The sequence below is a fragment of the Sarcophilus harrisii genome, chromosome 6 (genome assembly GCF_902635505.1).
Source record: "Sarcophilus harrisii chromosome 6, mSarHar1.11, whole genome shotgun sequence".
Lineage (NCBI taxonomy): Eukaryota > Metazoa > Chordata > Mammalia > Dasyuromorphia > Dasyuridae > Sarcophilus > Sarcophilus harrisii.
In genome coordinates, this window is record NC_045431.1 from 217,973,962 (window position 1) to 217,988,055 (window position 14,094).

General features: G+C 37.5%; 1 protein-coding gene and 1 long non-coding RNA gene across 4 annotated transcripts in view; one reads left to right on the plus strand and one right to left on the minus strand.

Annotated features, from left to right (window-relative positions):
• LOC116419906 overlaps positions 1-11,586 on the minus strand; it is a 13,748-nt gene extending 2,162 nt beyond the window's left edge. Inside the window, exon 1 of the long non-coding RNA XR_004230239.1 lies at positions 11,262-11,586. This is a non-coding gene — a long non-coding RNA (uncharacterized LOC116419906). The remainder of the gene's footprint in view (positions 1-11,261) is intronic.
• ELP4 (elongator acetyltransferase complex subunit 4) overlaps positions 1-14,094 on the plus strand; it is a 232,574-nt gene that overhangs the window by 208,980 nt on the left and 9,500 nt on the right. Inside the window, exon 10 of one of the 3 annotated variants that reach the window (XM_031942489.1) lies at positions 338-1,123. The exons of the other annotated variants lie outside the window; for them this stretch is intronic. Coding sequence (XP_031798349.1) covers positions 338-361 — 24 coding nt within the window. The 3' untranslated portion in view covers positions 362-1,123. Of the gene's footprint in view, positions 1-337; positions 1,124-14,094 lie in introns of those variants that run through there. 3 annotated transcript variants of the gene reach the window in all.

Sequence of the window (14,094 nt, forward strand, 5' to 3'; positions counted from 1 at the left end):
TATGTTATATAGGTGAGAAAATGTATGGTTTCACATTAATGGCAACTTGAAAAAATATCTGCCCTATTTTTAAAAATTGAAAAACTCTCATTTTTCTCTTTATCACTTCTCAGATTATATAACATTAGTATTGCAGTTAAAAGAAACATTTTATATTTTCTCACAAATCCTGTTTTCTCAATTCTTTATGTACCAGAAGAAATTTTAGCTTTTTTTAAATATTTGAATCTGATCAAAGGAGAAAAAAATACTTTTGCTTGATATTATTTCATTCTGTCAGAGAGAACAATACAGCAGTTGTAAAGAAAATTGTTTCGCATCTTTGTTTTCCTGTTAGTTTCTCCAATGTGAATTCACATGAATCAAGAACATACCTGTAGACCTTGAAAAGATGTCAAGCCTTGAACCAGACCCCCTTTAGAACAGTTTCATCTTGTTGCAAGATTCATCCAGTTCAGTGTATCGAAGTATTGGCACTTCTCCATATTGAAGGATCTTTTAAGACCTCCTTTTAAAAAGAATTGCCTCAAAGGTCAAATAAAAAAGCCTTTTTTTGCTTGTTTGCTTGTTTGTTTTAAAGGACCTGCTCATTTTGAGAGTGAAGAAAGCACTCAGCAGATTAGTTTTTAATGTATGGGGGGGGGTGGAATTCTATGAAAATTAATTTATAAGTTATCCTTGAAGAATTTAAACTTAGCTTTTACTAATTTATTTCTGTAGAAACATGAATGCTTTTAATTAAGCTACCAAAAGAATCCAAAAATAAAATACCAATAGTCATTTTTCTATAAATTCTCATTTTTTTCCTGTTATATCAATACTTTTAGGGTATTGTTTCCTTGAATTGATTTACTTTTCCATTGTTTACAAAGAGGATTTCCTTCTGAGGCTGTTTATTCACTATTTACATCTTGTCTGTGAAATCACATAGAGATAGGAGATGGATTATTTTGAATGATGACAGGACTCCCTGTATCCTTCAGCCCCTTTCTAGTCCAGTGCTGTCCAGAGGCAGCAGTGCAGGATGGCTGCTCTTCATAAAGGAGCTCTCTGAAGACTGGTAGGAGTTCCACAGCTTGGAAAGAGAATCAGAGGCCAGACTGACCACACTGCCAGCTAGCATCATGTGTATGCTAAAGATGCCGTAAAATTGATTAGTTTTTAAATAGGTGAGTAGCATAATTTCAGAAACACACAGAAAACTGGAATTTTTTTTTCATCTCATTTTAGATACTTCTGATGACTTCTGTTCATCAGTAACACTAAAGCATAAATAGTATCAAAAATTTAGCAACTCTATGTCAAGAACAGCATTTAGCAAACTTAAGTGTTCAAATGGAGCTGATATCATTATTGGGAAAGCAGTGTAAGAAAGAAAGATGAAGAAGAATCATAGCACTTATAAATTTTATTTTGTATTTTATATCCCTGTACTTAGGACAATGCTCTCCATACATAGTAAGCACTTAATAAATGCTGTATTCATTTATACGTTTGTAGCACAATAAAATTTAATTACTTAGGACCGAATCATTTTAGGTACACGGTTCTCCAACTGATACCTTTCAATCATTAGAGAAAGTTTCACTAGCTGATACAGAGATGGAAAATCACATTTAATTTTCTCAGACCCGAAACAGGCTACATAACTTCATTTGTATAGAAACTCCTACAGACCATGACCAATAATAGCATAGTCCATAATCAACAATGGATCAGTGAAGGAAGTGAGAATTATTGTGCTGGAGTGGGGTAGGGGTAAAAAGGGAAATAAAAGATAAGATGAATTTTTTTCTGTTATTTTCTTTTCTCTTTAATTCAAAGTATTCCAAGTAGATGCATCAAATACCTTTAGTAAAGAACTTGTTTTGTATGTGTAGAACAAAGTAAAATCAGATTAAAAGCTTTGGGGAAATCAGTCTACTTCCAAAAACCATTAAAGTGAACCTGTCCCGAAAGCTTTATGAATGTGTTAATTGTTGTGTTTCCATCTTGTAAATATGTTTTAGCATATTTTAGCATAGAGTAAGGATGATTTCCTTTTGCAAGAGCATTACGTTTATTTGGAGGTTGGGGGAAGAGCTGGAAGGATGAGGACTAAATAGCATACTGTAATGAAACCTCCCTTTGGGCAGCACATGCCTCAGTTCTGAATGCCCAGAAATACTTCACAGATGCGCTAGGCTGCCTAGCAATGGGAATTTTCTAATTCTGGCTAGCCTGAAAAAGTAAATAGAACTATTGAACATAAGGCAGCGCCTAATAAAAAAACCAACAATTCTCCCCTTGTAAACACCTACATTTGGCCCCATTAAAAATTCTTTCTTCATATCCAGGAACTAGCAGACCCTGAAATGTTGGGGTCTCAAAAGTAACCAGAGTTAGAAGGTTAGGGGAAAGCAATGTTTTTATGTTGGCATTTCCACATAGGATTTCATATCTTGTCTCAATAATTTGTAGAAAAATGTACCACATATGTTGGAGGGAATTACATAGAAAAAACCCATCGTACTTTTAATCTTTTTTTTTTTGGGGGGGGGGGGGGAAGGGACACAGACATAAGAAAACAAATGAGTGTATGTAAATGTACTGCAAGTATAGATATTTGTCATTTCAAAGATAACAGGCAGCTCAGATCAGAAGCTACTAGTGTCCAGTCTTGGAAATGGTGATTAGGCCAGCATCGAAGCCAGTAATTTGTAAAACTTGGTGAACTCTCACATTTTAAAATCCAGACTTTTTTTTTTTTCCTTTTTCACATGATAGAATTAAGCTTGAGGTTTCTATAAACCATGTGTCAATTAAAACTCCCCATCCAGCAGTTGAGTTGCCCAGCCATTCTGCTATCATTCTGTGCGTTTTTAGGATTCTGTGATCAACTTGGAGTGTCCACATAGCTTAATTAGCCAATAGTTTACTTTTAGCTATATCTGGACAGGAGAGTTTCCTCCTATAGTGAAGAGAAAGGCTGACATCTGTTTGAATCTGTTATTCATGGATAAAGATAATAACTTTCTGGCTATAGCCAAATGAGTTTCTATACAGTTTAAAAGAAAGAGAAATAGAAGAGGAAGAAGAATAGAGATTTGGTTTGGTCTTCTTAGTTCATTTTTATAACATGGCAGATTATCTTTAAAGATTGACATTTCGCTTCAAATGTGTAAAACATTGTAAATGGGTTCCTGAATTGTCCTTGTCTTTTGTAGCTCTGCTTGATATGTGTCCTTAAAATCAAGTCTGGCTTTACTTCTCTGTAGAACTGGCCTTAAGATGGACCCAAAATCTCCTCCTTTTCCAGGTAGCAACAAGGCTTCCTGAGACAAGAGAAGGGGGTTTTGAAGTTCTTCTCCCAAAGTGCTTTTCCAAAGAAAGCTCCCAATCTTCCTTCATTCACTTGCAGTAGCAACAGCAGGCCCTAGAATCTCAAGCCTCCTCTCGGCTTGGCCCTGCTGAAGCTTAATTCAAATTCCACACACTCTGGGGCTTATATGCTCCTGCCTGCATTGTGTGTCCCAGAGCCATACAAGACTTGGGTTAAGCAGCAGTTGGAGACCAGCAGAAAGGTTGCCAGAAGTGAGAGGCCCTGCTACACAATTAAGGAAAGATGAATGGGAAGGAGTCATGAGGGAGGGGCCTGGTGGAGACCCATTTAGGCAATAGTGCTGTATCCGAGGATCACAAGGATGGGAGCGACCATGTTGTGACACATCCATCTCATTTCTTTACCCCAGTGAGGGGGATAACGGGGGAGGGAGAAGCATCTTTCACTGTGCTTTTGATAACCAAGGTTAGGTGACAGTTTAAGTTGCTTCTGTTCTACCAAAATGTTACCTAAATGATTCTCCCATTCCTGTTCACATTGGAACACGAATGTGAATAAAATGTGCTTAGAGAGGTGCACAATTGTGGGAAACACAAGTACAATGGGGACACAGTCCTTTATAAAGAACAAGGCTAGAAAGTAGCCATGTTAATTGATTTTAAGGAAAAAATGTATTAAGTTAAATTTTCCCAGGAATAATCTAGTGGTTTGTTTTATGTAGTCATTCTGGTTTTATATCAATTGTCCTAAGATCAGTTTGTGAAACAAAAGAAAAACAGTAGTTTATTCCTCCCATATCTTTCAGCTATCTTCTGTTACTCCAAGGCAGTAAAGGACACATGCCATATTGGTAATGATTTGCATTTCTCCAAGTACTATCCTATACAGCTGAACTCCTGTCATTTGAGGGAATTCAGCTCAAAAAGTTATTTGCACAGGCAGGATATCAAGCATGTATATTGTATACTGGATTTAATTCCTTGTTCATAGGATGTGATGGGGGAAGTTGGGGAGATGAATTCCGTGTCATCAGAAATGATGTAGATGACTTAATTACCAGAATGATTTCTTCCAGATCATCATGCTGAAGTAGATTCTTGAACAAAGAAATTCTGTCTAGCACAGAAAGTGGGAAGTGGAAAGAGCTGTTGCTTTTAGTTTTTAAATTTAATTTTTAAAAAATGTTCGTATTGTGTTTTTACAAGGATCAAGAACGGCACATGCTATCAAGGAAATTCCAGCTGATATGTTGGCAAGAAAATGGATAGGTCTATAAAGTAGACATAGCCAGATTTTACCCACTGTAGACCTCTACTCTGCTTTGCACATAATAAATAATTGCTAAATGCATTTTAGATAGGACTGTAGATCCCTTAATGAAAAGCTCTTCAAAAGCAATTTTTCACCACATCAGAAACAGGATATAACTTAGTTACCTAGAACACTTCTCTTTGGCTACTGTGCTGTTAGCATTAAATGTGGACCACAGAATGATCTTGTGCAGTCCACAATGTTATCTAATTGAGTAAATGTTACTACTACCAGTAAACATGGACAGCTGTAATATCACCTTCTGCAGGAGGCCTTTCCAAGCCTTACCTGCTAGTGCCTACCCATCTGATTGATTGATTTTATATATTGTACGTAACTAATTATTTACACATTTTCTTCCCCATTCAACTTTGCAAACTCTTTGAGGGAAGGGACTATGTCTGTTGTTCTTTGTATCTCCAGCATTTAATTTAATGTGGTCCTGACATTATAGTAAGCATTTACTGATTTTTGACTTGCTGTTTTCTTCACTAATAGACACTGCAGTTAGTGACAGAGCATATTAGAATTCTAAGCCAGGTATGGAGTCCTCAATTTTCAAGTAATATTATGCAGTAGACACAGCCCATATAATGCATAAATAATCAACTTCCAGACCTCTTAACTATTCTCTGGAGAAGTAAAATATCCAAAAAAAAAAAAAAAAAAAAAAAAAGGCAGGACAGAAATAGAGAAGAGAGAGAGAAACCAGGATCCTGGATTAGATGGTTAGTCATCTGGTTTGTTGAGTATTAACATAAACATAAATTAAACAGTCTATTGCTACCATTTGTATATTTCAACATGTTCCTTTGATGCTGATATTTGGTGTAAGCTATATACATACACTGAGATGGATAGATATATTACGAGCAAGTATGCTGAAAAACAAAATTTTACCGAAATTGTACAATTTGCAAATCTTTTTTTAAAAAAAGAAAATCGTAAACTCTGCACTTGTTTTTTGTTTGTTTGTTTGTTTGTTTGTTTTGAAGAAAGAGGGCTTTGCCTGCAAGGTTTTATGAACAACTGTTTATCTTTAATAATTATTCTCGACAGTTATATAGAGTCTTATCCCAATTAGAAAACAAATCAATATATTTGTTTCATGAAAAAATGAATAATGAAGTGTTAACATTCATGTTTTGAACACAGTAACTTTACCTCCTCCCATGTCCACTTATTATGAAAAGAAGAATCGGTTGCACTCAGAAAGTATCCTAGATTAAAATTTTAAACTTTGGAAAATTGAATTAATAGGACCAGCCAAGCTCAGTTTGAAGAGGCTTATCACCAAGTGGTTAACTAGCCAGCAATTATTTTTATTTTAATCACAACAACTCATGAAAACTTTCTACTGAAGGATAGAAGAAACATGTTCTATATCAAAGAAAGTGATACCCACATTGAGGAAGATGAAAGTTTGAAATATTGTTTCATCTGAGTCATCCTAGCCTACAGTTTTCCATCCTATATTGGATAGGTGATCCCAATAGCACTGTGCTCATTATTTGAGGACTAAGAAAGAATTTAAATGCGTCCCTATAGTTTTAATCATAGATAAGTAGTAACATTTGAAAGGCCAAGTACAAAAAGAAAAGACCAATTGAGATTTGTCAGACTATTTGAATTGAATATAGCATCTAAAGGACTACAAAAATAACATGATTTTTATTTTGACAATATTTTTAATGAGGAAAGTTGTAAAAATTAGTACTGGCAAAGGATATAATTTGAGGTTCTACCTACTGTTTTCAAAAGAGGTTTTCTCATCCTTCTTTAATTACCTATGATTCTTACCATGAAAGTACTCTCTAATTTAAAATGACTTAAAGACAAAATAAGTTTATGAGTTGTGTATTTTCTCTTTAAATCTGCCTTTTTATAAATTTATATTAAATAATAAAGGCATCTACTTATACAAATAACCCCCACTTATATGAAGGTGAGACTACTAACAACCTCAGTGCTTTATCAGATAGCCTAGAGCTTAGAAGTGACTTTCAATGCCAGGAGACAGTCTCTGCTAATTAACAATGAAAAACCCACACATGATGACCCTTATGGACTCAGCACCTTTTGGACTTATGAGCTTTTACTTAGCATGCAGTTCTAGGAAGCTTGTCATCTCCCTACCCAATATGCAACAGATTAAAAGCTACAGAATTGAAAGCTGCAGTATCTGTTAGAGACACTCTCTGAATTCAGCTTGGGAGCCTTTTCACCATCCCCATTGTAAACCACATGTCATTTTTATCCTGGTCTTTCCATCATTTTCCATAGAAGACCACCTCAACTTCCAGGAAGACTTATTCTAGTTGTCAGGCGACTGTCCATTGGACACTATTTGATGAGGAGCCCTCCTCTGCTGGTTCCTCATCTCTTCAATGGTGACCTTTATGACAGTTCTCACACAATTCGTGTTTGTAGCATGCTGTCGTTATTCTACCCAACATTGGTCTTTGGATTATCCTTGGGGTACTTGTAATTGTGAATCTTCTCAATGAATTTCATGCCTTCAAAGCTCACCTTTATAGAGCTTTCTTTCTTTCATTCATTCACTGAGAACTTGGGAGAGACAAAGTGGGATACAATGGTGAGCAGCAAGGTGGGCCGGAATGTCAGTGTCGTGGCCAGAATAGTGAGAACAGACTGGAGAAGGCAGCTGGGGTGAGGCTGTGGAGAGCCACCCAAACAGGACTGACAAGGTCAGACTTGGCCGAGGGAGATCAGAGGCCAGCCCAGAGTGCTTGGAAGGATGAATGAATGTACATCTATTAAGCACTTACTGTATACCAGCCACTGAAGAATGAATATAAAGAGACAGTCTCTGTCTTCAAGCAACTTACATTCTGATAGGGGAGGAGGGACAAGAGTTTTTCATCTGGGAAGTCAAATGGCAGATTGGACAACAGGGCAGTTAACTGATACAGTTTCCCAGAATCGGTGATAATGAGCTATATTTGATTACTGTTCCTGGAGCAGGGGGGAGAGCTGCATTGCATTGTTGTCCAGTTGTTTTCAGTTATGTCCAATTCTTCTCAACCTCTTTTGGGATTTTCTTGGCAAAGATATTGGAATGGTTTGAAATTTTCTCAAACTCACTTTATAATGAGGAAAGTAGGGCAAGCAGGATTAAGTGGCTTGCCTAGAATCACATAGCTAGAGTCTGACCCTGGATTTGAACTCATGGCTTCTGACTCCAGATCCAACCCTGTGCCTGCCATAACTGTCACGTACTTGGTGGGATTTCAGAAAATGTGAAAAAGATGAAAAGGTCACATGGTTGAATCCAGGCCAGCTACATATATTGGTGTCAATCAGTAAGGGTCGTAGCCTCAGAGCTGAAGGTCCACTTGGAGTAAAAACATATATAACTGATCCTCATAAGAGCTCTGTAGGGGGTAAGATGGGTATTGTACGGATGAAGGCCCAGAAACTTAAATTTTCTGTCCAGGGTTTTAGAGCTAACAAATAGTGGGTACTGGGACTTGGACCTGTGTATTTTGACTTGATTTTCAATACTCTTGCCACTATATCACCTTTTGTATGCCTATTATGAGTAGGTCAGGGGGTTAAGTCTTAGCAAAAGCAACAAGTGACAGCTGATCTCCAGAAACCAAGGAGGGAGGGTCTTACTTCTATACTTTAATGACTCATAATTGCAATTAATCACTCTACCAACATAGATCACAAGCTTTCTCTTCCTTTGCCATTCTTGCCCCTTAAGTCCTCCATAGAGAATCAACCCAATGCCCTGGAGACAGCCGAGAGATCTTTTTCTTTGCGTTTCAGTACAGCAGAAGGGCTTTCCATCTGTTATCTCTCACTCTCCCTATGTGACTGGCCCACCTCCTTTTTCAGTCAGAAATTTCTTCCTTGATTTCTTTCAGGCCGTTTCTTGCACACAAATCTGCTGATTATGTTCATCTACCATATGTCTTTTTGTTGCCTTTTGGGCTTCTCACAATTTAGGTTCTTTGGATATCATGGCATTCCATAATCCACAAACAAATAGCATTACCAAGAGAATATTGCTGGTAAAAGATGGGCCCAGCATAGCTAAGAATTATTAGAAATTCTGTGCGATTTCTGAAAAGCAAGCCAACCTGTGCCCATATTCCTATTTAATTCTTGGCCCAACTCATTCTTCTTGGTCATGCAGTCCCTGTATAAGATACACACGCAGACTGACTTGATGGACCGACCATCCTTCCTATCATAGTCTGTCAATAGGAATTCTTCATATGCTTGTTTTTTACCAGCCATTCTCTTTTGAGAGACCTTAGATTTCATTGAGAAAAAATTGAGAGGCTTAATGAATTCAGCAAAACATCCTACAAAAAGGAACATCTGAAGGACCACACCCTGCAGAGGAAATCTCTCTTCTCTCCGGACTCTGCAGAAGATATCCTTAAAGCCAATGGAAAACACTTACCATAAGTTTACAAAGTAAAAGCAGAAAATAACCACGTGGGACCATCTAACAGAGGAGCAAACAAGTTTGGCAGTGCCCCACCACACAGTTGAACAGTTGATGCTGATAACTCTGGCCTCTGGTCATCAAGATACATTGTGCCCTATTTAAGAAGACATGAGATATATTTAGGAAATTTTTCTTCCTAAAATAGTTCACAATTTAGAAGAAGAAAAAAACTTTTTGGTACCTGAATAGAGGGGCTATCTTCAGTTATGTGGAAAATTACTTATGTAGATCATCCCATTACCTTGCTAATCATGAAATAAAAATAGTCATTATTAATAAAGTAATATAGATGTCTGAATGATGTAATGGGAGGAACATTGGACAGGAAGTCAGGAAAACCTGGATTCATGGTCCTGCCTCATTACCCTTCTTAGCTTATTAATCATGCAACCTCTTTCAGCCTCAGTTTTTTCATTTATAAAACAGGATAATAACAGCACCCATCTGACAGAGTTGTTGTGAGGATCAAACAAAATAAATGTAAAACAAACTTGAAAGTATGTAGATATATTTTAAATGTATAACATAATATTGGATACTTGCCATCTAGGGGAGGGGGTGGGGGGAAGGAGAGAAAATTTGGAACACAAAGCTATGCAAGGATCAATGTTGAAAAATTACCTGTGCATATGTTTTGAAAATAAAAAGATTTAATTAAAAAAGAAAGGAAGAAAGTATGTAGAGAAATTAACTATTATTCATAATAGCAAGATGATTTAAAGCAACTATACAAATTAGAATTGGAGCGTGACCTCAAGGAGATTAAGAAAATAAGAAATCAGTTAATAAACGTTGAAAATGGGGTATATCCACAGCACTGGGATGCCATTTCAATAACAAAAATCACAATAACATTTAAATAGCACTTTAAGGTTTTCAAAGCAAATTTACATAGATAGTATCTCTTATGATTTATGAATCTTACTTATATCTTGCATACTATACAGAGAAAATAGATGAATATTTGATGAGTTGAATTTTTTTAAAATTACAGGCCTGAAAAATTGTCAAAATATCTCAGAAATTCTTTTTGACATTACATAAACATTTTTCCCTGGTACTATTTAAAATTACACATAGATTAACTGGATTTGTTAAGATCTTCCAACTGGATGACATTCTTTTTGCATTATTTTTCTTATTCAAAAAAAAAATATTGATTCTCTTTTTACATCACATTCACTTCTCAATGACCATTCGCTAATAACAAAGAAATATATGTAAGAAAAATAAACCAACATTTAGGCCACATCTGACAATAAATAACCTCATTCCACATCTGTTATCCCCCATTTCTATATTGAGAAGAAGCAGTATACGTCAATTTTATGAAGTCAAGATTGGTGACTATGTTGCTTAATTTTGAAGTCATTCAGGATTGTTTTCTTTTACAATATTGTGATCATTGTATAAATTGTTCTCCTGATTCTGTTTGCTTAATTCTTCTTCAGTTCATTCAGATTTTCCCCAATTTCTCTGAGTCGTTCACATTCATAATTCTTGCACTGTCATTACAATACTCTATTACATTCATATGCCACAATTTGTTCTGCTAATTCCCTAATCGATGGATTCCCACTTTATTTCCATTTCTTCTCTAACACTTTTCTCCTATAAACATGTTTGTAGATATGGGTCCTCTCTGTCTTTTACCTCCTTGGGGGATATACCTAGTTGTAGTATTGCTGGGTCCAATGGTATATGCCATTTAGTGATTTTTACAATATATTTCAAATTCATTTTCCAGAATGAACAATAAATTTATAGAACTGTTTTCCATTAGCTCCTTCATTACTTACTTAGGTATTGTCATATTTTCCAGTCTGATAGGTATGAAGTGAAATCTCAGATTTTAATTTGTCATTGTTCTTATCTTGCATAACTGATTTAGAGCTTTCTTTCCTGTGGTCTTAGATAGTTTGTATTTCTTCCCTTTAAAACTTTTTGTTCTATTCTTTGACCAATTGACTTTTCTTAAATATTTATTCCTTGGGTATTTTAGAGATCAATACTTGATGGTATTGACCAAAAGAAGATTTCGGTTAAGCCTCTTATATGTACTTTATGACCCTAGGGAAATCACTTAAGCTATTAGCCACAGTTTCCTCACCTATAAAACGAGATTAATTACATATAACTTACCTTCCTTACAAAGAAAGTGCTTTGGTGAACTTTAACTCACTATAAAAATGTAATTTTTGTTGCTATTATTTGCCATTCTGTAGCACCTTAGCTGGATGACCTTTCACAAAGGACACGGGTTTCATGCTCTGATGATAGCTAGATTGGCCCCTTGAATGGTTCAGAGACTTGGCTGGACACATCAGTTCTCTACTAGGCAAAATGAGACATTAAACACTCCTGCCACTAAACTGACCCGTGTAAATCATTTGGCCCCGAGCTCCTGCAGGACTGTGACTGGCAAGCTCTTTGGCAGCTAAGAGTGCAGGCCGCTTAACTGCTAGGGTCTCCTTAGGATATGGAATCTCTGCTCATAGAATCCAGTGGGCTCCTTGGACTGGCCCCTCTGTGGAAACGGTCACCCTTCAGCCACTGGTTTGGCTGGCTGGTACTGTACTTCCTTCAGCTGGGGTGTTGCAGTGCCCTTCTTAGCTGAAATACTACTGTATCTTTCAGGACAGCTTCTCGTCCCTTAGGGCTCTTTTTGACTCCTTCGGAGCCTCAGAGTTGAGGTTTGCCCTCTCCAGCAGAAGGTTGGAGAAGCTAGACCTCCAGGTTTAGTGATATTTATTCTTCCCTGACTTCCCTGATTTAAAACTTCCCTGTTATTCAGATGAGTGACTGGGAACAAAGGTAGGAACACAACTCAAACCCTACAGTCAACTGCTTTTTCTGGTCTCTTCATATACCATACCTTTTCTGAAATGTACAATCTTTATTTTGCACCCAAAAGCTTTTCCCTCTACTACCAAGAACTTTAGGCCCTTCTTGACCTTTAAGCTTTCCTGAAGTCTCTCTGGGAAGACTATTACATCTTGATCAACAGGCACTAATCAGTCAGCAACAAGTGTGTATTAAGCACCTACTGTATTCAAAGTGCCAGGCTGAACTCTGTGGATCTCTCCTTTTTCTTTACTTTCCTCTCAATCTATCATTTAATGTCTTTCCTCCCATTTCTCAGCTAGACTCCCAGAAAAAGCTCCTTCCTTGCCATTAACACTGCTGACCACTCTCTCTCAGATACTCCCTCTCCAGGTGTTCAGAACACTCTTCTCTCCTGATTCCCCTTCTTACCTGTCCGATTTCTTTTTCCCAGTCTCTTCTGCTGGTTTATCTTCCATATCATGCTCCCTAATAGTCAATAGTCCCCAAAGACTGACTATGGTCCCAGCGGTAGCTCAATGGGTCTGGAGTCAAATCAGGCCTCAGACATTTACTAGCTGTGCAACCCTGAGTCAGCCATTTAATCTCTGTTTGCCTCAGCTTCCCAAACTGTAAAATGGGGATAATAGTAGCAGCTACCCTACAACGTTGTTTTGAGGAACAAATGAGGCATTAGTTGTTTAAAAAAAAAAAAACCTAAACACTTAGCACAGTGCCTGGTTCATAGCAGGCACTATAGATAGGCTCCTTTCCTCCTTCCCCTTTTCTCTTTTCTTTCTTCACTTTTTTGGTGATTTCATCAGCTCCCATAGGTTTAATTATTACATACAGATGACTCACAGATCAATATATCTAGCCCTGAGTTTCATTCAGTTCTATATCACCCAATACATCCAACTGAATTCCCAAGAGATGTGTCAAGCTCACCAAAACCAGAATTCATTATCTTTTCCTAAAAACCTCCCCCAGTCTTTGATATTTTTGTCAGAAGCATGGACATTTTTCAGATCTCCAAGGTTGACCACTTCAGTATTATCCTCCCTCATCCCATATATAAAAGGCCAGTGGCCAAGTCCTGCTGATTTTGCTCCCAGGGAAGAACCAAGTGAAATGTCGCCACAGCTAGGACAAAAGCACTTCCACACAGCAGAATCCCTTCAAAAGTAGCAAGATTTACCAGCAGCCGCCAAACAGAAGGTCATGTCGCAGACTGGTTTTTGGTTTGGGCTTCTCAGATAAATACTTTGAATCCTATTGAAGAACAGCTCCAGCACATGATTAGAGATGGACACCAGAGCAACATCTGACCCCATCTCTCCTCACAGAGCTATTACACTCCCAACACCCGCCCATCCCACACACAGCTACACTGACCAGTGACCCCATGCCCAATGAATCCCAGTGGCCTCCCATTGCTTCTAGGAAAAAAAATAAACTCTGTTTTTTAGAAGCCCTCACAACCTTTCCCCAACTTAACCTTTCCTTGCAGTGGACTTTGCTCACTTTCACTCACTCTGTGATCCAGACAAGACACCCTGCTCTCAATTCCTCACACACGGCCCTCTCTCTCCCGTCCCCACACCTGGAGCAGGTGTGCTATCATCCACACCAAATAGAATCATTTGCTCTCTCCCTTCCAACTGTTCAAGCATCCCCCTCTGGGTTCGTTTATCTTTCCTCCCTAAATTCCCTTTATCAGGGAGCTCCAAAATAGTAACTTATTTTGGTTACTTGGTAAGTAAGTAAACTTAACCCATTAAAGTTTAACCTATATTTGAAATGTCCCCTATTTACATTGTATTCATTCTGTATATTCCACTGTGTACCTTTGTCCTCTTATAGAAAGTAAGCTCTGTGAGGGAAGGTCTTTGTATCCCTACATCTCCGTGCAATGATTGCTCCCCAGAAGGTGTTGGATGAATGCTTGTTGATCAATCTGTTGCTGGGTGCTGGAAATAGAAAAAACAAACTGAAAAATTTCCTCCACTTTCAAGGAATTTTCAGTCTGTTCGAAGGGAGATATAAAAGAGATGACTAGGTGCTTTCCAAGGACTCCTGGAATTCCAAGAGAAGGATGATAAGGAACGTTAAGGTTGCCTCACCTTAAATATTAGTTGACAACTCTAAAGTA